At 45.4% G+C, this 27,487-nt stretch overlaps 1 protein-coding gene across 1 annotated transcript; it reads right to left on the reverse strand.

Moving 5' to 3' along the window:
- Positions 1-210: 210 nt before the first annotated feature.
- LOC121576480 (GTP-binding protein Di-Ras1) lies at positions 211-27,461 on the reverse strand. The gene is made up of 2 exons (XM_041889644.2): positions 27,103-27,461; positions 211-2,546 (listed from the first exon to the last, which is right to left on the reverse strand). The coding sequence occupies exons 1-2, from the start codon at positions 27,156-27,158 to the stop codon at positions 1,895-1,897; spliced, it is 708 nt and encodes a 235-aa protein (XP_041745578.1). The 5' UTR covers positions 27,159-27,461; the 3' UTR covers positions 211-1,894.
- Positions 27,462-27,487: the final 26 nt, after the last annotated feature.

The raw sequence follows: 27,487 nt of genomic DNA on the forward strand, positions 1-27,487 counted from the left end.
GATTGTAATATTAATGAATCTAATACTTCCCTCTCATGTATAACACACCTGAGAACAAGTATTTTTTCTACACATGTATAATACATCTAAATACAATTATCATGTAGCCTACTCCTGCAGGTTCATGCTCACTCCAAATACATTTTGCCACTAGAGACAGTGACTCATGCTTTAGAAATATGTACTGTAAATTAACCAATGACAAATTAATTATATGTACATTTACTTGTCTTTATTTAGCAGAGAGTGTGATGCAACCAGAGCACATCAAAGGGTTTACCAAAATATCAAATGTCACTGTGCGCCAAATCCTCAAAGTGCTGTCATCTCATATTGCTAAAGCAGGGGTATGGGATTTTGGGATTGGAAAAAATAATGGGGGGCAAAGCAAGACAATATGAGCATTTGGAGCGTAAAAATATATTATTTACAGAGCACACAGTATATTAATAACAGTGGATTGTCAAAAATAAAATAAAAATCCATCAAAGATTTTTATCGAAGGTAAAATCAACATTGACATAGACACCTAAATTAATGGTATGAGGGTCCAAACATTTGTGCTATAGAGATTAAATACATTTATTCAAAAACATTTACATTTCAAACGTGCTTTGTCTGCTTGTTGCTTTTGTTCTGTTTGTGCTTTGTTTAGCTAAAGCTCACTTTGATTATGAAATTATACAAAATGTCACGTCAAATGTAAAGCAAAATACAGAGACCACTCGTAGCTATTTTTTCCATATTTATCTACACTCACAGTCGCATGCTACTGTTAATTAGCAACCTTTGATAGGCCTAACCTGTACTTACAATATACAGTATAATGTATTAATAACTTTCAAATCACAACTTTATTGATGGCAATATCTAGTTCTCAAATCCCATCCATTCGCCAGGTTACAGGTTGACATGGAGATACTGAAGGCGAAAGACCAACATGTGCTTATGGACATCTATTTGAATTGATGAAAGTCGTGTTTCCATTACTCTAACATTAAACTTGATACCTCTCTCATCTCCTGCAATTCCACTTTATTACCTTTCCAATCATAGGAGTCAGGTGGCTGCCCAGCAAACAGGGGACATCCTGAGGACATTCAGGGATGTTCCTTTAGGTCCCTTAAGGGTTTCGGCTTGACGTTATCCCTCTGACGTTCTGAGAACGTTCTAAGAACGTTGTGTGATGGTCCCAAGGGAACGTACTCTGTGGGACCTTTGTCTAGTTCCCTGTAAATTCTCAGGATGTCACTGAGTTAATCTGACTATTCTCTCATTTATTTAAATTACTTATTTCATCAATTTGAGTTTGGATTTTCAGTACAGTTGTCTAATTTTGGTGGGGCATATTATTCTGTTTTAATGTTACTCCTGAATCATAATTGTTTGCAGGGTGTCTCATATTAGCAGGAGAGAGACAGCTATAGGAAAAGAGGGCGGAAGTGGGGTGAATAATATTGAAATGGGCACTGAGTTTGTAATAATGCCCTGAACTTGAGAGTATATCAATTGTCAGGGCTCCATATTCTTTCATTTTTCCCATCAGAGTAGAATTGCATCAAGGCTTGATCTTCTCTTTGAACTTGAATAGCCTCTTGTGTCCCAATCTTTTCCATTCGGCCTTCAATGGCATCGGTTTTTTAATGGAGAGGTGAAGCTCCAAATCAAAACCAATGAGCTAGATGGGGGGGGTAGTGGTATGAAGTATGGGGAGGTGTGGGGGTTACCTCTTTCGGGATGAAAAAATCCCTCTCAGACGAGCCCCATCCCACCCCCACCTTCCCGCCATTCCTCGAAGTGAGTCTCTTTAAGAACACCTACACTTTGCACCACCATCACCACCCTCCCCAACCCCAGTCTTTCCTTCTAGGGGTCAGGCATCACCTCTCCCTCCCTACATGATACTGCACTTGCCCTTGAGCTTGTCGGCACGCTTCTGCTTGCCGGAGCGCTTGCCATCGATGCTCAGACTCATGTTCCTCTTCTTCTCCAGGGTGAGCAGCTCCTGGAAGAGCTCTTTGACGTTGTAGTTCATCTTGGCCGAGGTTTCCATGAAGGCACACTTCCATGCTGCCGCCTGCGCCTCGCCCTCCTTGGTCTCCACCTCACGCAGGGTTTCGTCACTCTTGTTGCCCACCAGCATGACAGGGATGGCATCCACGCTGTCCTTGATGGCCAGCACCTGCTGGTAGATGGGCTTGAGCTCCTCCAGGGACTGGCGGCTGGTGACGGAGTAGACCAGGATGAAGGCGTGGCCCTTGGAGATGGACAGGCGCTGCATGGCGGGAAACTGGTGACTGCCCGTGGTGTCGGTGATCTGGAGGGTGCACACACTCTTGTCACAGCTGATCACCTGGCGGTAAGTGTCCTCCACGGTGGGAATGTAGGTGTCCCGGAAGGTGCCCTTGACGAAGCGGAGGACCAGGGAGCTCTTGCCCACCCCGCCGGCCCCAAACACCACCACACGGTAGTCATTGCTCTGCTCCGGCATGTTGAGCCTCTTGGTGGGGGTTAGGATTCCTCTCTTCTTCTGTTTCCTAGGAGACCTAAGGAAGAGAGAAGAAAGAGAAGATCAGGAATGGTCATCAATGGAGGGGATCAGAAGCAGTATCAGGAAAAACATGAATGCCATTCTATGTTGATTGAGATTTGACTTGGTTTTGAAGCTACTCCAGTGGTTGGTCCACTTTGGCCAGCTGGGACACGGCAAAAAAAACAAAAACAACACAACAATCACATCAGGGCCGACTCTAGCCTTTTGGGGGCCCGAAGCAACAAAACTTTTTTTGTGGCTGCCCTCTTGACGGTGGAGAGAATGATTTAAACTTTAAAGTAAATTTCCTGCAATTCTATTATTTTACCATGGGACGTGGAGAAAATGTGTCTGTTTTAAAGCAAGTTTTCTAAAATTATACACATTTTTCAATGGGGCAGAGAGAACATTTTTGCAGTTTTACAGCTTATTTCCTGAAATTCTACACATTTTGCCATGAGGTGGAGAGAAATGTAATGCAATTCTACACATTTTGTAATGACTTATGCCATGTTAATGTGATATCTGAGTGAGAATGAGTAACAAAATCAACGGAGGCCCCATGGAGGTCAGGGCCCCTAGGGGTGTACTCACTTTTGTTGCCAGCGGTTTAGACATGAATGGCTGTGTGTTGAGTTATTTTGAGGGGACAGCCAATTTACACTGTTATACAAGCTGTACACTCACTACTTTACATTGTAGCAAAGTGTCATTTCTTCAGTGTTGTCACATGAAAATATATATTCAAATATTTACAAAAATGTGAGGGGTGTACTCACTTTTGTGAGACACTGTATATATTTCAGCCACACCCGTTGCTGACAGGTGTATAAAATCGAGCACACAGCCATGCAATCTCCATAGACACACTTGAACAATATCTCAATGACCCTGGCAGTAGAATGGCCTTACTGAAGAGGTCAGTGTCTTTCAACGTGGCACTGTCATAGGATGCCACCTTTCCAATAAGTCTGCCTCTGGAAGCAACGTCAGCACAAGAACTGTTCGTCAGGAGCTTCATGAAATGGGTTTCCATGGCCGAGCAGCCACACACAAGATCACCATGCGCAATGCCAAGCGTCAGCTGGAGTGGTGTAAAGCTTGCCGCTATTGGACTCTGGAGCAGTGGAAACACGTTCTCTGGAGTGATGAATCACGCTTCACCATCTGGCAGTCCGACTGACGAATCTGGGTTTGGCGGATGCTAGGAGAACACTACATGCCCCTATGCATTGTGCCAACTGTAAAGTTTGGTGGAGGAGGAATAATGGTCTGGGGCTGCTTTTCATGGTTCGGGCTAGGCCCCTTAGTTCCAGTGAAGGGAAATCTTAACACTACAGCATATAATGGCATTCTAGATGATTCTGTGCTTCCAACTTTGTGGCAACAGTTTGGGGAAGTCCCTTTCCTGTTTCAGCATGACAATGCCCCGTGCACAAAGTGACGTCCATACAGAAATGGTTTGTAGAGATCGGTGTGGAAGAACTTGATTGGCCTGCACAGAGCCCTGACCTCAACATCATCAAACACCTTTGGGATGAATTTGAACGCGACTGCGAGCCAGACCTAATCGCCCAACATCAGTGCCCTACCTCACTAATGCGCTTGTGGTTGAATGGAAGCAAGTCCCTGCAGCAATGTTCTAACATCTAGTGGAAAGCCTTCCCAGAAGAGTGGAGGCTGTTATAGCAGCAAAGGGGGGACCAACTCCATATTAATGGCCATGATTTTGGAATAAGATGTTCGACGAGCATGTCACTTATGCCTGGAAATGGCCTTGGAGACCATACACAACACAATATCATAATCATGGCATTAAACTACGTTTTATCTAAATAGAACAGATATTCTTGTGCACTTGAACAATATCTCAATGACCCTGGACTGAGATAAACATTGCAATACATTGGTTGGTCCCTTTAAAGCCAGGCTTGCCATCATAGATTACGCCAATCAATGAGTTCTCAGATCTATCGAACCACAGCGCAGTGGGCAGCAGAGGCCAAGCACATTGTCATCAAAGGTGTGTTTGATCCCAGGTCCCAGATCTGTTTGTGCTGTCCTGCCAACTCCTATGGAGATTGCTTGAAATTGTCACGCCAACAGTTTTTGGCAATGACCATAGTAGGAGTTGGCAAGACTGCAAAAACAGATATCGGACCAGGCAAGTGTTTGTGGGATCCAATGTTACATGGGGTCTGCATTGCAATAATGCCAGAGAATAGAAAGGCATGGAAAACATCAACACAAAATAGTGATCCAAATAGTCATTGAAAATTAATTATATGTATCATTGAACTTAATGTTCATTAGTTGGTAATAGATAAACATGGATGTTAAGAAATGCGATACTGTAGCTCCACAGTTGGGGTGTTATGTAGGCCTATTGCATTTTCAGATGCGAGCTCATGTGCATGGCAGTGAGTGTAAAGTGGTGGTTCAGTAAGCTATGCTTGCATGATGAATAACCTTGCCCAGGTTTTAGCTCAGTGGGCTAACACAATCATGAGGCGACAGACACCCAATCACTCACATGAGCACAGGTTCAGACATGCAAATAAGTACACACGTGGGAGTGTTAAGGTATGTGTCTGTGCGTAGGCGTGTGTGTGAATGATTGTGTGTTTGCTGCCATCAGCACTATAGTCAGATTGAATTAGGGAGTCATTCATCTTGCTGTGGCTGAGCAGTGGGCTATCAGTCTTTGGCTGTGGAGGTGGAGAAACAGGTTGGAATGGAAGGGGGCCAAGCCTGGGGAGGGCTGACAGATTGCCACTCTGAGTGGGAAGATGACTGAGTGAGAGACTAAGAGGAAGAACAGTCCGGATTTAGTGTCAAAATTGTCACGATCGTCTAGAACAGATGAAGACCAAGGCGCAGCGTGTTGAGCGAACATACTTTAATTAGTTAACGTGTACACACGATACAAAACAACTCGTAACGTCCTAGGTAACAATGACCAACTGGAACAAAAACCCACAAACACAAAGGGAAAAACAGACAGTATAAATATGGCTCCCAATCAGAGACAACCAGCCACAGCTGACACTCGTTGCCTCTGATTGGGAGTCACTCAGGCCAACATAGAAATAAACCACATAGAAAGAACACACCCTGGCTCAACATATAGAGTCCCAGAACCAGGGTGTTACAGTACCCCCCCCTAAAGGCGCGGACTGCGACCGCGCCTCAACTAGAGCAAAACAGGGGAGGGCTGGGTGGGCATTCCTCCTCGGCGGCGGTTCTGGCTCCGGCCTTGCCCACCACCCTCCAATAATCCCCCCATAGCGCCCCTGGTCCAGTCTGGCCCCGCTGGCTGGAGCTGAACTGGACGTAGCAGGAGCGGTTAGCTTCAGCTCCGTTGTGGAGCAGTTGACCGGTACCTTACCAGGCACCGGTGACCCAGGCACGGGTTGTGCTGGACTGACGACGCGCACCCCCTGGCTTGGTGCGTGGAGCCGAACGGGCCGGACCGGGCTGACGACTTCGCACCCCTGGCTTGGTGCATGGAGTAGGAACGGGCCGGACCGGGCTGACGATGCGCACCCCTGGCTTGGTGCGTGGAGTAGAACGGGCCGGACCGGGCTGACGATGCGCACCCCTGGCTTGGGTGCGTGGAGTAGGAACGGGCCGGACCGGGCTGACGATGCGCACCCCTGGCTTGGTGCGTGGAGTAGGGACAGGCCGGACCGGGCTGGCGACGCACACCGTAGGCTTGGTGCGTGGAGCAGGGACAGGCCGGACTGGGCTGGCGACGCACACCGTAGGCTTGGTGCGTGGAGCAGGGACAGGCCGGACCGGGCTGGCGACGCACACCGTAGGCTTGGTGTGTGGAGCAGGAACAGGCCGGACCGGGCTGGCGACGCGCACCGTAGACTTGGTGCGAGTGGCAGGAACAGACCGGACCGTACTGGGGACACACACCACTGGCCCTACACCGGGATCTGTAACGGGCCGGACCGGACTGGTAACACACCCCAGTACCTCTCGCCGTGCCTCTACACCTTCCTTCCCTTCTTTGACCAGTGGCCCCCGTAACCTGGCAGCCTCCTCTGCCAACCCGCTGGACCGCTCTATCGCGGCCTCCTGCTGCCCCGACGTCGTGAGCCCCCCTAAAAAATTTTCTGGGGGGTCTCTCTTCCCCGTGGGCCAGGCCTCTATAGTTCTCGCCCAACTCTCGCTCTTCTGCTTCCAACTCCCGCCATTCAGCTCCTCATTTGGCTTGACCCAATCGAAACTCCTCCTCCACTGTTCCCAAGTCCAGTCTGCCTGCTCCTGGACACGCTGCTTGGTCCTTGTATGGTGGGTTTTTCTGTCACGATCGTCTAGAACAGATGAAGACCAAGGCGCAGCGTGTTGAGCGAACATACTTTAATTAGTTAACGTGCACACACGATACAAAACAACAAAACGACTCGTAACGTCCTAGGTAACAATGACCAACTGGAACAAAAACCCACAAACACAAAGGGAAAAACAGACAGTATAAATATGGCTCCCAATCAGAGACAACCAGCCACAGCTGACACTCGTTGCCTCTGATTGGGAGTCACTCAGGCCAACATAGAAATAAACCACATAGAAAGAACACACCCTGGCTCAACATATAGAGTCCCAGAACCAGGGTGTTACAAAAATGACCAATTCAAGGTTTTGGTTGGGGGATTTGCTCAAACATAGGGACATGGTCAAAAGAGTGTTTTGCCAGCTTTCTGTCGCTTAATCAAGGGATCAGTATCAGTTCTGTCAATGTACCGCAAGTGACGTTAAAAACACTCAAAATATCACTTCAACTATATTACTGCAGTTTGAGTGTCAAACCAGACTATTCCAGGCAATCAAAAGCCTTATGAAGGCCATTCAGGAGACCATCAAAATGAAATATCAAGGTACACAGGACAAGACAACACTCTTCATCTACAAGACAGTCTACCAGGACTTGATTCATGGGTCTCTGACGGTTGCTGGAGCATTTTTTTAACCGAATGGCATGCCCTTAAACTCAAAGAGACCATAAGGGAGACAAAGCATAATATTGGATGTTGTTACCATCCAAAAAACACAAGATTTCAAGAATTCCTCTAAGACCAAGAATGGATTAGAGTTCCTTCAGTAAGTAGAGCAGTGGTGGAAATACCCCCAGCCGTTAATGTCTACTGCAGGACAGTGATTGAGTGCAGAGACAGTGACAGGATTGGGATTCGGATAATGGAAGGTCAAGGCGTCACAAATCAACAGCCATAAGTCGATCACTGTTAATGGAGAGTTGGAGGGTTACATAATAGGTACTCCACCTCTATGCCCTGCTTATCTTGTGAGTATTTATCATTAAACCTGGGCAGGTAGAAGCACTATCGTTTACGTTAAAGGGATAGTCCACTCAATCTTCACAAGGTGTGGGACATAGACTCATCTCGACATTGGACCACATATGATGTCTGAAAACATCTGAGCAACTTGGATTTTTCAAGCAAACTATCATTTGAATGTACTGTACTAGAAGACTACGCCATATTGCTCCCAACTATTCAGTGCTTTCAGATCAGCGAACAGTAGGATACATATTTCCCCCTGTGGGTATCTGAGCCTTGTGTGTTACAGCCAAATGATTCCCATGGACCAGACAGATGCTAGATGGAGCGCTGCCGTCAGTCTGTGGATGAAGGCTCCTGTGCGGCTCCATGCATAGTAATCTGTTTGTAGTGCTGTATGTGGGAGCCCTTGGTGTTTCCGCAGTATGAGGCAGACACTTCTCAGTATTCATATAGAAGAGGTGTTGATCTCTCTCTCTCTCTCTCTCTCTCTCTCTCTCTCTCTCTCTCTCTCTCTCTCTCTCTCTCTCTCTCTCTCTCTCTCTCTCCCCGTCTCTCTCTCTCTCTCTCTCTGTTAGAAGTTGGGCTTTGATAAGGACAGCACACAACTCTGTCCTCTTAGCATAGGGTTTTGTGAGGGGCTGCCAATGCTTCCCACCAACACCACGTCCTGTCCAACATATCACATACAGTGGGGGAAAAAAGTATTTAGTCAGCCACCAATTGTGAAAGTTCTCCCACTTAAAAAGATGAGAGAGTCCTGTAATTTTCATCATAGGTACACGTCAACTATGACAGACAAAATGAGAAAAAAAATCCAAAAAATCACATTGTAGGATTTTTAATGAATTTATTTGCAAATTATGGTGGAAAATAAGTATTTGGTCAATAACAAAAGTTTCTCAATACTTTGTTATATACCCTTTGTTGGCAATGACACAGGTCAAACGTTTTCTGTAAGTCTTCACAAGGTTTTCACACACTGTTGCTGGTATTTTGGCCCATTCCTCCATGCAGATCTCCTCGAGAGCAGTGATGTTTTGGGGCTGTCGCTGGGCAACACGGATTTTCAACTCCCTCCAAAGATTTTCTATGGGGTTGAGATCTGGAGACTGGCTAGGCCACTCCAGGACCTTGAAATGCTTCTTACGAAGCCACTCCTTCGTTGCCCGGGCGGTGTGTTTGGGATCATTGTCATGCTGAAAGACCCAGCCACGTTTCATCTTCAATGCCCTTGCTGATGGAAGGAGGTTTTCACTCAAAATCTCACGATACATGGCCCCATTCATTCTTTCCTTTACACGGATCAGTCGTCCTGGTCCCTTTGCAGAAAAACAGCCCCAAAGCATGATGTTTCCACCCCCATGCTTCACAGTAGGTATGGTGTTCTTTGGATGCAACTCAGCATTCTTTTCCTCCAAACCACGACGAGTTGAGTTTTTACCAAAAAGTTATATTTTGGTTTCATCTGACCATATGACATTCTCCCAATCCTCTTCTGGATCATCCAAATGCACTCTAGCAAACTTCAGACGGGCCTGGACATGTACTGGCTTAAGCAAGGGGACACGTCTGGCACTGCAGGATTTGAGTCCCTGGCGGCGTAGTGTGTTACTGATGGTAGGCTTTGTTACTTTGGTCCCAGCTCTCTGCAGGTCATTCACTAGGTCCCTCCGTGTGGTTCTGGGATTTTTGCTCACTGTTCTTGTGATCATTTTGACCCCACGAGGTGAGATCTTGCGTGGAGCCCCAGATCGAGGGAGATTATCAGTGGTCTTGTATGTCTTCCATTTCCTAATAATTGCTCCCACAGTTGATTTCTTCAAACCAAGCTGCTTACCTATTGCAGATTCAGTCTTCCCAGCCTGGTGCAGGTCTACAATTTTGTTTCTGGTGTCCTTTGACAGCTCTTTGGTCTTGGCCATAGTGGAGTTTGAAGTGTGACTGTTTGAGGTTGTGGACAGGTGTCTTTTATACTGATAACAAGTTCAAACAGGTGCCATTAATACAGGTAACGAGTGGAGGACAGAGGAGCCTCTTAAAGAAGAAGTTACAGGTCTGTGAGAGCCAGAAATCTTGCTTGTTTGTAGGTGACCAAATACTTATTTTCCACCATAATTTGCAAATAAATTCATAAAAAATCCTTTTTTTTTCTGAATTTGTCTGTCATAGTTGACTGTACCTATGATGAAAATTACAGGCCTCTCTCATCTTTTTAAGTGGGAGAACATGCACAATTGGTGGCTGACTAAATACTTTTTTCCCCACTGTATCACTCTGATTCATTCATGTACGAGCAGAGAGGGAGCCCATACTGTAGCTACTGAGATCTCGACTGCCTAACTGGGCCAATGTCTATCATCATGGAATGGGCTCCCGAGTAGCGTAGTGGTCTAAGGCATTGCATCTCAGTGCTTGAGGTGTCACTACAGACCCCCTGGTTCGATTCCAGGCTGCATCACAACCAGCCGTGATTGGGAGTCCCATAGGGCGGCGCACAATTGGTCCAGCGTCGTCTGTGTTTGGCCGGTGTAGGCCGTCATTGTAAATAAGAATTTGTTCTTAACTGACTTGCCTAGTTAAATAAAGGTACAAAATAAAACACATCTTTATAGTCTATTATGATCTGCTGCCCAATTACTGTCCATTGTATGTAATTCAGAGGAGGCTGGTGGGAGGCGCTATAGGAGGACAAGTTCATTGGAATGGAATAAATGGAACGGTATCAAACACATAAAAGCTGAAATGTCTTGAGTCAATAAGCATTCAACCCCTTTGTTATGGCAAGCCTTTGTACGTTCTAAAAACATAATTCCACTTTGACATTATGGGGTATTGTGTGTAAGCCAGTGACACAAAATATAAATGTAATCCATTTTACATTCAGGCTGTAACATAACAAAATGTGGAATAGACACCTATTGTTTCCTCACACGTGTTTTTATAAATAAATACCTTACAAATAGATCAATTACATCTCTCTGGTCTTAAAGGGAGAGTGTTTGTGATTCTTCATATAGTTAACGCTATATTTTTACTATATGAACAGAGTTTAAAGATGAAAAGATCAGAAGGAGTTTTTTTTTGTTGCTCATGTTTGACGTCAGTCCTTTACTCACAATGAGAAACAGATTTAGAAGAATGACTTGAAGGTCTGGTAATCAATCTACTCCCAGGATTTGGTCCATGTATCCTCACCCTCTGTGACAACCGTAAACAACTGTGTGTGTGTGTGTGTGTGTGTGTGTGTGTGTGTGTGTGTGTGTTCCCTCCCTCTGCAGCTCTGGTATTTCTTTTCTACAGATCTCTGGGAGTTCTCTGGTTACTGTGGTAACAAGGCCCAGAGGAAAATCTATGACAGAGGAAGAGAGGGAGGGTGTGTGTGTGTGTGTGTGTGTGTGTGTGTGTGTGTGTGTGTGTGTGTGTGTGTGTGTGTGTGTGTGTGTGTGTGTGTGTGTGTGTGTGTGTGTGTGTGTGTGTGTATAAAAGGAGATAGACAAAGAGAGCTGAGGGGTGATGACTTGTATATTTTGGGACAGGGGCATAAACATGTCATCACCCCTGTCATCACATGGTTGCCATGGTTACCTGCCCACACGCTTTTATGTCATATCCTTTTTCAGAGAGGTCAACAACACAACAAGAAAATGTCAGGGATTGACATCAAATTCTTCTAGACTTGTAGCTTTCTGACATTGACAGTATGGCAATTCCTATCATTGTCAAATGTTTGGACCATTACCGGGATTTGACAACTTGCTAGGCTTACCCTGGCGTGAAGTTTTGATAACCGTGTAAATCTCTCTAGGACAAGGTAACTTTTATCAATATATTTGCCTGTATTTACCCCCCAAAATTGAAACTCTTATTAGCTGCTAATGTGGCTATCATAAAGAACTACAAATGCCATGATGATCTATCTGGACAAGAATGCCGAATCAAGGCAAAGGTAAGAAACTCTGGATTTACTATCTAATGTTAGATTAACTATCTGCAGATAGCACTACTGGGTGATCTGAAAAGTCATAGTCAATCGATCAATAATATTATAATACTTTTAGCAAAAATGTTTATTTTCAATTTACAATCTGTAGAAACAATGAGAATAGAAGGGTTCAGAACGTTTGTGAAACATCACAGTACAGTTGAAAAATATATGACAAATAGAAATCCAATATGGATGGTGTTAAGTGATAGATGTGGAGGTGTTGAATGGAGCTGAAGGATTGGACTAAAAACAACTAACAACAACTAATAACAACAAGATAACTAATGTAAAGCATACTGTGTCCATAATAAGTATATAGGTTATAGGCTGAGAGCTTTTGTGAAAGAGCACAGTTAGAAAGATATGGCATATAGAAGCAAACCGGATGGACATCATGAAAATGATCGGAGAGGTTGAGGGTAGAGGAAGTTCAGGAGTAAAAACAAACAAAAGAGAATTACTGTAAAATTGACTGTGTCCATAAAATGTATATAGTATGTATAAGCTGGAAGTAGAGGACTAAGCATTGTTGTTCTCTAGTGTATCCAATTAGGGGAGGGGCGGTTGGGTTGGAAAGTAATAAAGGGAAATATATATTTTTAAAGGATATGTATATATATATGTATGTATGTGTATATGTATGTGTATGTATGTATATGTACAGTGGGGAAAAAAAGTATTTAGTCAGCCACCAATTGTGCAAGTTCTCCCACTTAAAAAGATGAGAGAGGCCTGTAATTTTCATCATAGGTAAACGTCAACTATGACAGACAAAATGAGAAAAAAAATCCAGAAAATCACATTGTAGGAATTTTTATGAATTTATTTGCAAATTATGGTGGAAAATAAGTATTTGGTCAATAACAAAAGTTTCTCAATACTTTGTTATATACCCTTTGTTAGCAATGACACTGGTCAAACGTTTTCTGTAAGTCTTCACAAGGTTTTCACACACTGTTGCTGGTATTTTGGCCCATTCCTCCATGCAGATCTCCTCTAGAGCAGTGATGTTCTGGGGCTGTCGCTGGGCAACACGGACTTTCAACTCCCTCCAAAGATTTTCTATGGGGTTGAGATCTGGAGACTGGCTAGGCCACTCCAGGACCTTGAAATGCTTCTTACGAAGCCACTCCTTCGTTGCCCGGGCGGTGTGTTTGGGATCATTGTCATGCTGAAAGACCCAACCACGTTTAATCTTCAATGCCCTTGCTGATGGAAGGAGGTGTCACGGTTTCGGCCGAGGCTGCTCCTCCTCCTGGTTCGGGCAGGCTTTGGCGGTCGTTGTCCCCGGAGTACTAGCTGCCACCGATCGATGTTTCATGTTCGTTTGGTTTTGTCTTTATGTTGTACACCTGTGTCTTGTTAGTCCTCGTTAGTGTCCTATTTAGTTCTCGTTGGTTGTGTTTGTCTTTGTGTGTGATTGCTCTTCTGTTTTCGTGTTGGAGCTACGTACTTCCCTCCAGTGTTTTGGAGAGGGTTTTCGCACATGTTAGTGCGCCGTTTGTTTGACGCCTGTGTGCGCCGTGATTTCGCCTTCGGGCTTATTGTGCTTATTTTCTACATGATTATTGCACTAAAGTCTTTTGGACTGAGCTTCTGCGTCCTGCGCTTGATTTATGCACCACACCCACCTTTAGCACCCCTTGACAGGAGGTTTTCACTCAAAATCTCACGATACATGGCCCCATTCATTCTTTCCTTTACACGGATCAGTCGTCCTGGTCCCTTTGCAGAAAAACAGCCCCAAAGCATGATGTTTCCACCCCCATGCTTCACAGTAGGTATGGTGTTCTTTGGATGCAACTCAGCATTCTTTGTCCTCCAAACACGACGAGTTGAGTTTTTACCAAAAAGTTATATTTTGGTTTCATCTGACCATATGACATTCTCCCAATCATCTTCTGGATCATCCAAATGCACTCTAGCAAACTTCAGACGGGCCTGGACATGTACTGGTTTAAGCAGGGGGACACGTCTGGCACTGCAGGATTTGAGTCCCTGGCGGCGTAGTGTGTTACTGATGGTAGGCTTTGTTACTTTGGTCCCAGCTCTCTGCAGGTCATTCACTAGGTCCCCCTGTGTGGTTCTGGGATTTTTGCTCACCATTCTTGTGATCATTTTGACCCCACGGGGTGAGATCTTGCGTGGAGCCCCAGATCGAGGGAGATTATCAGTGGTCTTGTATGTCTTCCATTTCCTAATAATTGCTCCCACAGTTGATTTCTTCAAACCAAGCTGCTTACCTATTGCAGATTCAGTCTTCCCAGCCTGGTGCAGGTCTACAATTTTGTTTCTGGTGTCCTTTGACAGCTCTTTGGTCTTGGCCATAGTGGAGTTTGGAGTGTGACTGTTTGAGGTTGTGGACAGGTGTCTTTTATACTGATAACAAGTTCAAACAGGTGCCATTAATACAGGTAACAAGTGGAGGACAGAGGAGCCTCTTAAAGAAGAAGTTACAGGTCTGTGAGAGCCAGAAATCTTGCTTGTTTTTAGGTGACCAAATACTTTTTTTCCACCATAATTTGCAAATAAATTCATTAAAAATCCTACAATATGATTTTCTGGATTTTTTTTCTCTCAATTTGTCTGTCATAGTTGACGTGTACCTATGATGAAAATTACAGGCCTCTCTCATCTTTTTAAGTGGGAGAACTTGCACAATTGGTGGCTGACTAAATACTTTTTAAGTTGGAGTCATTAAAACTTGTTTTTGAACCACACAACAAATTTCTTGTTAACAAACTATAGTTTTGGCAAGTCGGTTAGGACATCAACTTTGTGCATGACACAAGTACATTTTCCAAGAATTGTTTACAGACATATTATTTCACTTATAATTCACTGTATCACAATTCCAGTGGGTCAGAAGTTTACATACACTAAGTTGCCTGTGCCTTTAAACAGCTTGGAAAATTCCAGAAAAAAATGTGATGGCTTTAGAAGCTTCTGATAGACTAATTTACATCATTTGAGTCAATTGGAGGTGTACCAGTGGATGTATTTCAAGGCCTACCTTCAAACTCAGTGCCTCTTTGCTTGATATCATGGAAAATCAAAAGAAATCAGCCAAGACCTCAGAAAACAAATTGTAGACCTCCACAAGTCTGGTTCATCCTTGGGAGCAATTTCCAAACGCCTGAAGGTACAACGTTCATCTGTACAAACAATAGTATGCAAGTATAAACACCATGGGACCACGCAGCCATCATTCCACTCAGAAAGGAGACGCGTTCTATCTCCTAGATATGAACGTACTTTGGTGCGAAAAGTGCAAATCAATCCCAGAACAACAGCAAAGGACCTTGTGAAGATGCTGGAGGAAACAAGTACAAAAGTATCTAAATCCACAGTAAAACGAGTCCTATATCGACATAACCTGAAAGGCCGCACAGCAAGGAAGAAGCCACTGCTCCAAAACCGCCATAAAAAAAGCCAGACTACGGTTTGCAACTGCACATGGGGACAAAGATCGTACTTTTTGGAGAAATGTCCTCTGGTCTGATGAAACAAAAATATAACTGTTTGGCCATAATGACCATCGTTATGTTTGAAGGAAAAAGGGGGATGCTTGCAAGCCGAAGAACACCATCGCAACCGTGACGCACGAGGGTGGCAGCATCATGCTGTGGGGGTGCTTTGCTGCAGGAGGGACTGCTGCACTTCACAAAATAGATGGCATCATGAGGAAGGAAAATAATGTGGATATATTGAAGCAACATCTCAAGACATCAGTCAGGAAGTTAAAGCTTAGTCGCAAATGGGTCTTCCAAATGGACAATGACCCCAAGCATACTTCCAAAGTTGTGGCAAAATGGCTTAAGGACAACATAGTCAAGGTCTTGGAATGGCCATCACAAAGCCCTGACCTCAAAATTTGTGGGCAAAACTGAAAAAGTGTGTGCGTGCAAGGAGGCCTACAAACCTGACTCAGTTACACCAGCTCTATCAGGAGGCATGGGCCAAAATTCACCCAACTTATTGTGGGAAGCTTGTGGAAGGCTACCCGAAACGTTTGACCCAAGTTAAACAATTTAAAGGCAATGCTATCAAATACTAATTGAGTGTATGTAAACTTCTGACCCACTGGGAATGTGATGAAATAAATAATAGCTTAAATAAATAATTATCTCTACTATTATTCTGACATTTCACATTCTTAAAATAAAGTGGTGATCCTAACTGACCTAAGACAGGGAATTTTTACTAGGATTAAATGTCAGGAATTGTGAAAAACTGAGTTTAAATATATTTGGCTAAGGTGTATGTAAACTTCCGACTTCGCACTGCTTTGCTTTATCTTGGCCAGGTCGCAGTTGTAAATGAGAACTTGTTCTCAACTGGCTTACCTGGTTAAATAAAGGTGAAATAAATAAAAAATATATACATATCTATATCTATATTTATATATCTATATATACTATCTATATATTATATATATATATATATATATATATATATATATATATATATATATATATATATATATATATATATATATATATATATATATATATATATATATATATATATATATATATATATATATATACACTGCTCAAAAAAATAAAGGGAACACTTAAACAACACAATGTAACTCCAAGTCAATCACACTTCTATGAAATCAAACTGTCCACTTAGGAAGCAACACTGATTGACAATACATTTCACATGCTGTTGTGCAAATGGAATAGACAACAGGTGGAAATTATAGGCAATTAGCAAGACACCCCCAATAAAGGACTGGTTTTGCAGGTGGTGACCACAGACCACTTCTCAGTTCCTATGCTTCCTGGCTGATGTTTTGGTCACTTTTGAATGCTGGCGGTGCTTTCACTCTAGTGGTAGCATGAGACGGAGTCTACAACCCACACAAGTGGCTCAGGTAGTGCAGCTCATCCAGGATGGCACATCAATGCACGCTGTGGCAAGAAGGTTTGCTGTGTCTGTCAGCGTAGTGTCCATCCATTCTTTGGGGGGCCGCACAGCCCTCCATGTGCTCGCCAGAGGTAGCCTGACTGCCATTAGGTACCGAGATGAGATCCTCAGACCCTTTGTGAGACCGTTGGCCCTGGGTTCCTCCTAATGCAATGTTAGACCTCATGTGGCTGGAGTGTGTCAGCAGTTCCTGCAAGAGGAAGGCATTGATGCTATGGACTGGCCCGCCCGTTCCCCAGACTTGAATCCAATTGAGCACATCTGGGACATCATGTCTCGCTCCATCCACCAACGCCACGTTGCACCACAGACTGTCCAGGAGTTGGCGGATGCTTTAGTCCAGGTCTGGGAGGAGATCCCTCAGGAGACCATCCGCCACCTCATCAGGAGCATGCCCAGGCGTTGTAGGGAGGTCATACAGGCACGTGGAGGCCACACACATTACTGAGCCTCATTTTGACTTGTTTTAAGGACATTACATCAAAGTTGGATCAGCCTGTAGTGCGGTTTTCCACTTTAATTTTGAGGGTGACTCCAAATCCAGACCTCCATGGGTTGATAAATTTGATTTCCATTGATAATTTTTGTGTGATTTTGTTGTCAGCACATTCAACTATGTAAAGAAAAAAGTATTTAATAAGATTATTTCATTCATTCAGATCTAGGATGTGTTATTTTAGTGTTCCCTTAATTTTTTTGAGCAGTGTATATATATATATATATATATATATATATATATATATATATATAGATAGATAGATAGATAGATAGATAGATAGATAGATAGATAGTGTAACGATCCCTGCAGTCTGAGTCGGTTTCTGTCTGGGTATTAGTTTTTCTGCTCGGGATCTCCAGTTTCCCGAGGGTTCTGGAACGCTCCCTGCCTGGTTGCCGGGCAACGTTGCTAGGCGGGAGCTCTCTTGATTTCCGCACCTGCATCCCATCAGCAATCTGCACACCTGGTCCTGATCATCACCCTTCTTAGGCTCTGTCCTAACATCCATTCCCTGCCGGATCGTTAGCCATGAACAGTATGTTTGTCCGTGTATCAGCCTTGGAACTTCTAGCGTTAGTTTTGTTGTTTTTCACCTTTTTGACTTGCTGTATACTTACCTCCGTTTTGTTCTATCTGCAGTCACTCACCCGGAACCTTCACCCAACCTCTGCCTGATGGTCGGCGGCTGCCGAGCCATTACTGGACCTACCACTGCACCCTCAACAACCCATCCACGCGACCCGCTCTGTTCCCTGGATTATTCAGCCTCACTCGTGGATCTATTAAATAAACACTCACCTTTGTTTCAATTTACCTTGTCCTGGTCTGCTTCTGGGTTCTGGCTTAGTAAACCGTGACAGAACGATCCGGCCAGTAATGAACCCAGCGGACCTGGACTCTGTTCGCCATGCCATTACCCATCAGGAGAAGATGTTGGGCCATCATAGCACGGAGCTACAGGAGATCGCGTTGGCAGTTCGGAACCTTTCTACCGGTCTGACGGAGGTCCAGAACCAGCGCAAGTTTCCGGTGGAGGATCCACTACCGGTTTCACCCATCTCGCCTGCCGCTTCTGGAGCTGTGTCCTTCCGTGAGCCCAAGGTTCCGACGCCGGATAAATATGAGGGGGAGCTGGGAAGATGCCGTTCTTTCCTTATGCAGTGTGGGTTAGTGTTCGATCTACAGCCCTACTCTTATGCCACAGACAAGGCTAGGATAGCCTTTGTGATTGAGTTGCTGCGTGGTCGAGCGCTGGAGTGGGCTTCAGCCGTTTGGGAACGACAAGACCCCTGCATGGCTTCATACCAGGGGTTCACGGCCGAGATGAGGAAGCTCTTCGACCATTCCGTCCGAGGGAGGGACGCAGCTAGGCGCCTGTTTTCGCTTCACCAAGGAACTCGCAGCGTGGCCGACTTCGTGATCGAGTTCAAGACGTTGGCGGTGGAGAGTGGGTGGAATGAGGAGTCTCTGCAAGCGGCCTTTTACCAGGGTCTGTCGGAGCAGCTCAAGGATGAGTTGATCTCCTATCCGGAGCCTAGTGACCTGGACAGCTTGGTAGCCTTGTCTATTCGGGTGGATAATCGAGTCCGAGAGCGAAGGAGGGAGAAGCAATGGGGTCCGTCCAATCGATCAGCTTCTCAGGTTCCAGTCGGGTCGGGGATTGGACCAGAATACGTCGATCATCGTCCACCACACAGGATTAGTGGAGAGGTCCTGTCTCCCGATTCTGAACCAATGCAAGTAGGGCGGCACGGGTTAACCAAGGAGGAACGCCAACTCAGACGTAGGACTAACTGTTGCCTCTACTGTGGTGGTTCGGGACATTATCTCGCCACCTGTTCCCTGGAGCTGTCTACCCCAAGGGAAGGTTATACAGTATCTCCCGACCTGAACGTGAGGCTTTGGAGACCTACATCAAGGAGTCCCTAGCTGCTGGTCTCGTTCGTCCCTCGTCATCACCCCTGGGGGCAGGATTCTTCTTTGTGGGTAAGAAGGATGGCTCTCTTCGACCGTGTATTGATTATCGGGGGTTGAATGACATCACGGTCAAGAACAAGTATCCCCTGCCCTTGATGAGTTCTGCCTTCGACTCCTTACAGGGTGCTACGGTGTTCACCAAGCTAGACCTACGCAATGCGTATCACATGGTCCGGATCAGAGAGGGGGGACGAGTGGTTGACGGGTTTCAATACACCGATGGGTCACTTCGAGTATCAGGTGATGCCGTTTGGACTGACCAATGCTCCAGCGGTATTCCAGAGTATGGTGAACGACGTCCTGAGAGATATGATCGGTCTCTTTGTGTTTGTTTACCTGGATGACATTCTGATCTTCTCAAAGGAACCTTCCGACCACGTCCAGCATGTCCGGCAGGTTCTGCAGCGATTGTTGGAGAATCGCCTGTTCGTGAAGGCCGAGAAGTGCGAGTTTCACGCCCACACGACATCCTTTCTCGGGTACATCATCTCCAGGGGAGAGATTAGGATGGACCAGGAGAAGGTTAGAGCGGTTCTGGAATGGGCCCAGCCCGGTACGAGATTGCAGCTCCAGAGATTTTTGGGGTTTGCGAATTTCTACCGCAGATTCATCCGGGATTACAGCCGTGTGGCCGCTCCGTTAACTGCCTTGACTTCCAGTATCAGGATCTTCAAGTGGAATCCGGAGGCGGATCGAGCGTTTCTGGATTTGAAGAGGCGATTCACCAACGCACCGATTCTCTCTCAACCGGACACGGCCCGTCAGTTCGTCGTTGAAGTGGACGCGTCTGATGTGGGAGTTGGCGCCATCCTGTCGCAGCGATGCTCCACGGACAGTAAACTCCATCCCTGCGCCTACTACTCTCGTCGCCTTTCGCCTGCGGAGAGGAATTACGATGTGGGTAACCGGGAGCTTCTCGCGGTGAAACTTGCCTTGGAGGAGTGGCGCCACTGGTTGGAGGGGCGGAGCAACCGTTTATTGTCTGGACTGACCACAAGAATCTTGCTTACGTGCAATCGGCTAGACGTCTCAACTCCCGTCAGGCCAGGTGGGCGTTGTTTTTCGGACGATTCAATTTTTTCCCTGACGTTCCGACCTGGATCTAAGAACGGCAAGGCGGACGCCTTGTCCCGGATGTTCTCCAAGACGGAGGAGAGTGGGTCCAAGACCGAGACAATTCTCCCCCGGAACTGCGTCGTGGGAGCTGTTAGGTGGAAGATTGAGGAGGAGGTGATGGCGGCCCTTCGGACGCAGCCCGGTCCCGGTAACGGTCCACCCGGTCGGTTGTTTGTGCCTGAGTCGGTTCGTCCTGCTGTCCTCAAATGGTCCCACGCCAGCAAAATGGCTTGTCACCCTGGCGTGGCTCGGACGATGGCGTTTCTTCGCAGACGTTTTTGGTGGCCTGCCATGGCCGAGGATACTCGGGGTTATGTTGCTGCCTGTCCAGTGTGTGCGCAGAATAAGAGTACCAATCGGCCCAGCTCTGGACTACTTCACCCCCTTCCTATTCCCCGCGACCATGGTCGCATCTGGCCCTGGACTTTGTCACTGGGTTGCCCGCGTCTGAGGGAAACACGGTCGTTCTGACTATCGTGGACAGATTCAGCAAGTTCGCCCACTTTGTGCCTATTGCCAAGCTTCCCTCTGCCTCGGAGACGTCCGAGATCCTGGTTAGGGAGGTTTTCAGGGTCCACGGTTTGCCCAGTGATATCGTTTCCGACCGTGGCCCTCAGTTTACCTCTGCTGTCTGGAAGTCCTTCTGTTTGGCCATTGGAGCTACAGTCAGCCTCACATCTGGTTTTCACCCCCAATCTAATGGTCAGGCGGAGAGAGCCAACCAGAAGATGGAATCCACGCTACGCTGCCTTGTCTCCTCCAACCCCACCTCCTGGGTCTCTCAGTTGCCTTGGGTTGAGTATGCCCACAATACTCTCCCTACATCTGCCACTGGGATGTCTCCCTTCCAGTGCCTGTATGGCTACCAACCTCCCTTGTTCCCTTCTCAGGAGAAGGAGCTCTCAGTGCCCTCTGTTCAGGCCCATATTCGTCGTTGCCACCGGACCTGGCATCGGGCCAGAAAGGCACTCCTTAGAGTTTCGGACCGGTATCAGCTCCAGGCGAATCGTCGCCGGATCCCCGCTCCCACCTATACCATCGGAGATAGGGTCTGGTTGGCCACACGGGATCTTCCTTTACGGACTGAGTCTAGGAAGTTGTTACCGAAGTTCATTGGTCCGTTTGTGGTGGAGAAGGTGATCAATCCGGTGGCAGTTCGACTCAAACTACCGAGGACGCTCAGAGTCCATCCCACCTTTCATGTCTCCTGCCTCAAGCCTGTTCTCCTCAGTCCTCTGTTGCCTCCTCCGCCTCCTCCTCCTCCTCCTCGGATGATCGGAGGTGGTCCTGCCTACACGGTGCGACGCATCATGGATTCCAGACGGCGGGGCCGGGGGTTTCCAGTATCTCGTGGACTGGGAGGGGTATGGTCCTGAAGAGAGGAGTTGGATTCCGCGGCGACAGATCCTAGATGCTGACCTCATCCGTGACTTCTACCGCCTCCATCCTGGCGCTCCGGGAGTCCGCCCGGTGGCGTCGGTCGGAGGGGGGTACTGTAACGATCCCTGCAGTCTGAGTCGGTTTCTGTCTGGGTATTAGTTTTTCTGCTCGGGATCTCCAGTTTCCCGAGGGTTCTGGAACGCTCCCTGCCTGGTTGCCGGGCAACGTTGCTAGGCGGGAGCTCTCTTGATTTCCGCACCTGCATCCCATCAGCAATCTGCACACCTGGTCCTGATCATCACCCTTCTTAGGCTCTGTCCTAACATCCATTCCCCTGCCGGATCGTTAGCCATGAACAGTATGTTTGTCCGTGTATCAGCCTTGGAACTTCTAGCGTTAGTTTTGTTGTTTTTCACCTTTTTGACTTGCTGTATACTTACCTCCGTTTTGTTCTATCTGCAGTCACTCACCCGGAACCTTCACCCAACCTCTGCCTGATGGTCGGCGGCTGCCGAGCCATTACTGGACCTACCACTGCACCCTCAACAACCCATCCACGCCACCCGCTCTGTTCCCTGGATTATTCAGCCTCACTCGTGGATCTATTAAATAAACACTCACCTTTGTTTCAATTTACCTTGTCCTGGTCTGCTTCTGGGTTCTGGCTTAGTAAACCGTGACAGATAGATAGATAGATAGATAGATAGATAGATAGATAGATAGATAGATAGATAGGTAAGTAGGTAAGTAGGTAGGTAGGTAGGTAGGTAGGCAGGCAGGCAGGCAGGCAGGCAGGCAGGCAGGCAGATAGATAGATAGATATATTTGCGGGGGGAAAAACATATGGGGGATTGGAAGTGATGAAGACAATTACAATGATGGAAGTTACAATCTATCAGCAATATTAAAGCTGATCTACCCCCTTAAAAAAAAAATATATATATATATATAAAATACAAAAATTTAAAAAAATTGTAACAAATTACATTAAATAAATATAAAGATGGGGGTTGAATTTATATGCACTATGCTGGTTACTCCCATAAGACCATTCAAACATTTGGTACATTTGATAGCACAATATCCCTGACAATCTTACTAAAGCTCATTTAAATACTCCACGCCTGTTTCATCCATGCATTTCCATACAACTCATATCCTATCTGTGTAGCGCCTAGCCATCTGCATAGATGCCTACCTAGTAGCCATATTACAGTTATAACTATCTAAAATCACAAACCACCACATTGTAAGAATGCCAAAGCTACATATCTCATCGCTCCACCACCAACATCAACAACAGCCAAGATTGAGAACTCATGCAGAGAATTGTCCAGTGAACAACATGGCTTCCTCACACACAACTAATGAATGGTGCCATTGTCTGTGGCAGGCATGTAACAGCCCAGATAAAGGGAGTAGCCAGTTTCTGCCATCTCCCCTAGGCCCAGCCTAGTGCCTCTCTTCCCTGCCTGCCTCCCCCAGTGTAGTCTTGGGCTTTGTGTGGACGACACCCTGGAGAATGCAGCACGCCGTACTGAGAATGTGTGTGTGAGCGAAACGTGCTGATGCCTGAAACAACAATCTAAGGTGCCACACGTGATTAAGTGTCTAGCCTATCCTAGGGATGGGCCAATTACACACACACACACACACACACACACACAGAGATCTATAGGAGACATTAAGTGCCGTACAGACCAGTATTGCCAGAATGGTGTGGGGGGAGGTAGCAGACAGACCACAACATTATGTTGAGAGAGGGATTTCGATGTCATGACAATTGGGAAATAACGCCACCCTCAAATATCTTGATTGCTGTGCATTTTGGCGAGGAATAACTGCAAAACCTTGGCAATACAAACAAGCTCGCAGGCACGCACATACTTTTTTTAATGGTTGGACAGATTGTTCCACTGGGACTGAGTTTCAATAGTTTTGAAACTACGCCTGCGATTTCCCCCTACATGTTAATAGTGACACCCACCACACATCCACTGTGCCACAACCCCATGACACTAATAGACACATCCACAAACATGAACAACCCCTAGTTCCTCCATACCCCTCAGTGGAATCCAGGTGAAAGCTATGATCCCTTATTGAGGTCACAAATCCACTTCAATCAGTGTAGATGAAGAGGAGGAGACAGGTTAAAGGATGTTTAAGCCTTGAGACAATTGAGACATGGGTTGTGTATTTGTGCCATTCAGCTGGTGAATGGACAAGGTAAAAAATGTAAGTGCCTTTGAATGGTGTATGGTAGTAGGTGCCTGGCACACCGGTTTGTGTCAAGATCTACAACGCTGCTGGGTTTTTCATGCTCAACTAATTCCTGTGTGTATCAAGAGCGGTCCATCACCCAAAGGACATCCAGCCAACTGGACATAACTGTGGGAAGCAATGGAGTCAACATGGGCGAGCGTCCCTGTGGAACACTTTCGACACCTTGTAGAGTCCATGCCCTGATGAATTGAGGCTGTTCTGAGGGCAAAAGGGGGTGCAACTCAATATTAGGAAGGTGTTCCTAATGTTTTGTACACTCAGTGTATCTTGTATGTAAGCCAGTACTCATGATTATTCCTTTCTATTCTGTCTCCATAGAACCACTTCTGTCAATACAGAGGACTGTGTGGTATGGTTGAACCCAATATCTAATAAACCTGTTCTGAAGACATTGAGGCTTGTTCTTGCCAGACAGACCTGTGGTGGCTGAGATCTATCCATTGGCACCTAATAGCTCTCTACTAGTTAGTGCCTGTTCTACATGGTGCCCCCCGGATCAGACCTTTAGTATTTTTCACAACTGTTACAGTCTCCCTGCTGTATTTCATTCCTCTGTGTTATGTTTATGGATTTGCTCAGGTAACCTAAACCAGGGGTGTGAAACTCAATCAGCGCACGGGAAAAAACACAGCCAGACATAGCCTATTATGTTTGTTTTTACAACAACAGAAAAAAGGTGAATACAACTGGCCCAAACTGGCAATTGTTTTATTTGAAAAAATATGGCCCTTTATAATGTCCTCTTTGTACATAGGATGCTGTATATAGCATTTGAACATATTAAAATAAAAGAATAGATAAATAATATTTGTTCTGCCTTTGCTGCTATGCTGCCAATTACTCCAAATAACAAAAACATACCTATAGGTTGTTGTAACATTTAAATGTTTTTTGCACTGCATGGATCATTGGTGTGGTTGAATGCAGCATTGCTGTATGGTGCACTCAAAATGTATTGTAGTTGAGTAGCCAGCCTAGACTACAGCTCAAATGTTGCTGTAATTGGCCTACACGTTTCTCCTTTGAATAGTATTTTGTTGCAGGTTTTGTTTTTAGGTTATTCATTGTCAAGCTTAAAAAACCGAAGCCAGACTGCAACATTTTAATAGCCTAGCTAGGACTGTGGCATGTGTCTGTACCAGTGGTGGGAAAAGTACCCAATTGTCATACTTGAGTAAAAGTAAAGATACCTTCATAGAAAATGACTCAAGTAAAAGTGAAAGTCGCCCAGTACAATCCTACTTGAGTAAAAGTCCAAAAGTATTTGGTTTTAAATCTACTTAAGTATCAAAAGTAAATGTAATTGCTAAAATATACTTACGTATCAAAAGTAGAAGTACAAGTATAAACCATGTCAAATGCCTTATATTAATCAAACCATATGGCACCATTTTCTTGTTTTTTTAATTTACTGATAGCCAGGTGCATGCTCCAACACTCAGACACAATTTACAAATGAAGCAAGTGTTTAGTGAGTCCGCCAGATCAGAGGGAGTAGGGATGACCAGGGATGTTCTCTTGATAAGTGTGTGAATTAGACCATTTTCCTGTCCTGCTATGCATTCAAAATGTAAGGAGTACTTTTGGGTGTCAGGGAAAATGTGTGGAGTAAAAAGTACATAATTTTCTTTAGGAATGTAGTAAAGTAAAAGTAAAAGTTGTCAAAAAATATAAATCGTAAAGTAAAGTACAGATACACAAAAAAAACTACTTAAGTAGTACTTTAAAGTATTTTTACTTAAGTACTTTACAACACTGGTCTGTACACTTTCCCTCCACTGCGTACAGTAAACAGGACACATGAAAGCAGCGCAATTGAAGTTGAATTCACTAATGCAAGCACATCAGGCTGTAATTTCATAAAGTAGATGGCTCAACTGTTGACTCATTTATGATCGCTTGTTTGTCCTATTGCCCATTAGTAGTAATTTATACCAGAGTGTGAATCCTTTATCTTATAACTTTTTGACAACCAAGATTACATTTTCTGTAGGCTACAGCAATGACCAGTTGGAACTGAAACTTGACATGGACACAACATGTTTAAACTTTCTGTCCGGTAAAATATTTGGTCAGTGCCATTAGTGATGATATGATACAGTACACTGGCTGGCTCGTGTGTGGGTGGGTGTGTGGCAATGCCGTTTGGCTTGCAGCACTTTGACAGTGCTTGCTGTGACTTGAAGTGCAGCGTGTTGCGGGCTGTATGGAAGCGGGCCAAAATGAATTGACAACCCAAATCATTGCGCAGGCCGGATAGAAATGTGTCACAGGCTGGATTCGGCCCGCGGGCCTTGTGTTTGACACGTGACCTAAACCCCATAGAAAATGTATGACATAATTGCAGCCACACGTCTTGGATAATCATCCAGGTATTTGACTTAACTGGACAAACTACTGATTTAACTACACTAAATCCAAGCATCAATCACTCATTCATGGCATAATGTTTGGCCGCTACATCCCCACTGTGGGATGAATGAACGAAACGTTGATAGCCCTCCATCCCCACACACGTTTTTATGCTACAGAAACACACACTCCGCATTTTAGCACATCCCATATGCATGTCCATATGATATTATAGCAGCTATGATAGCCCTATATAACAGTGAATCCGATGGTAAACTATGGGAAGTCAGAAATGAGACATAATTCCAAATCATATTAAGAAAATGGCTTATCTTTGCAAAGTTTATTGTGGGGTTTCGAGGCCTGCATACCACAAACTTATTTGAACACAACGGTGGTTGTCGGTCCGTCAGACCCTAATCAGACGCATCTGACTGTCTTTCATTCACAAAGAGGGCATGATAACTAGCCCACACTTGTCTTGAAAACTCCGCTACAGTGTTTCATCCTATGGCCAGGTATAATTATCACACGGCAAAACATAGGATTGGCCTCACGATACTGCTGTAACATTTAGCCAAAGGCAAATTAAACATTTCCACCAGATACTGAACAATGGAGATTAGAATGTTGAATGAGTCAGTAGGCTAGATTAGTGGGAGAATGGAGAGTGAGTGAATGAATGGATGGACGTACGTGTTGAGTTGAAATTAATCGAACTTACCTTAAGCTTACTTTCCCAGATCCGTTGTGATTATGCGGATTTACATATGCCCGCATGTAACACTTGTAAGTAAATACATTGATTATTGAGTCCTTGTATAGTAGGCTAATAGCATTTTACAGTGTGCGTGATGTGCTGTTGTAGCCAGGTCCTCTTCTTTTTACTGCATATCTCTCTCTCTCTCTCTCTCTCTCTCTCTCTCTCTCTCTCTCGCTCTCTCTCACTCGGTCTCTCTCCCCCTCACTAACTCTCTTTCTCTTTCTGATTTAAAGGCCCTGATGCCAAAGATAGCAGGTGCTTTACTTTCTATTTCATCTCTCATCGAATACTGACGCAAGCGAATGGGCAGTTCAGTTCCAGCAATCTTGCGCTCTTGGCACTCCTT

Source organism: Coregonus clupeaformis, chromosome 11 (assembly GCF_020615455.1).
Source record: "Coregonus clupeaformis isolate EN_2021a chromosome 11, ASM2061545v1, whole genome shotgun sequence".
Taxonomy (NCBI): Eukaryota; Metazoa; Chordata; class Actinopteri; order Salmoniformes; family Salmonidae; genus Coregonus; species Coregonus clupeaformis.

Bases quoted from the DNA above. Each gene is read 5' to 3' on its own strand.
- LOC121576480 (XM_041889644.2), bottom strand. From the start codon at position 27,158: ATGCGGGCATATGTAAATCCGCATAATCACAACGGATCTGGGAAAGTA. The intron at 2,547-27,102 runs GTAAGTTCGATT...TCTCTTCCTTAG, and splicing joins TCTGGGAAAGTAAGCTTAAG to GTCTCCTAGGAAACAGAAGA.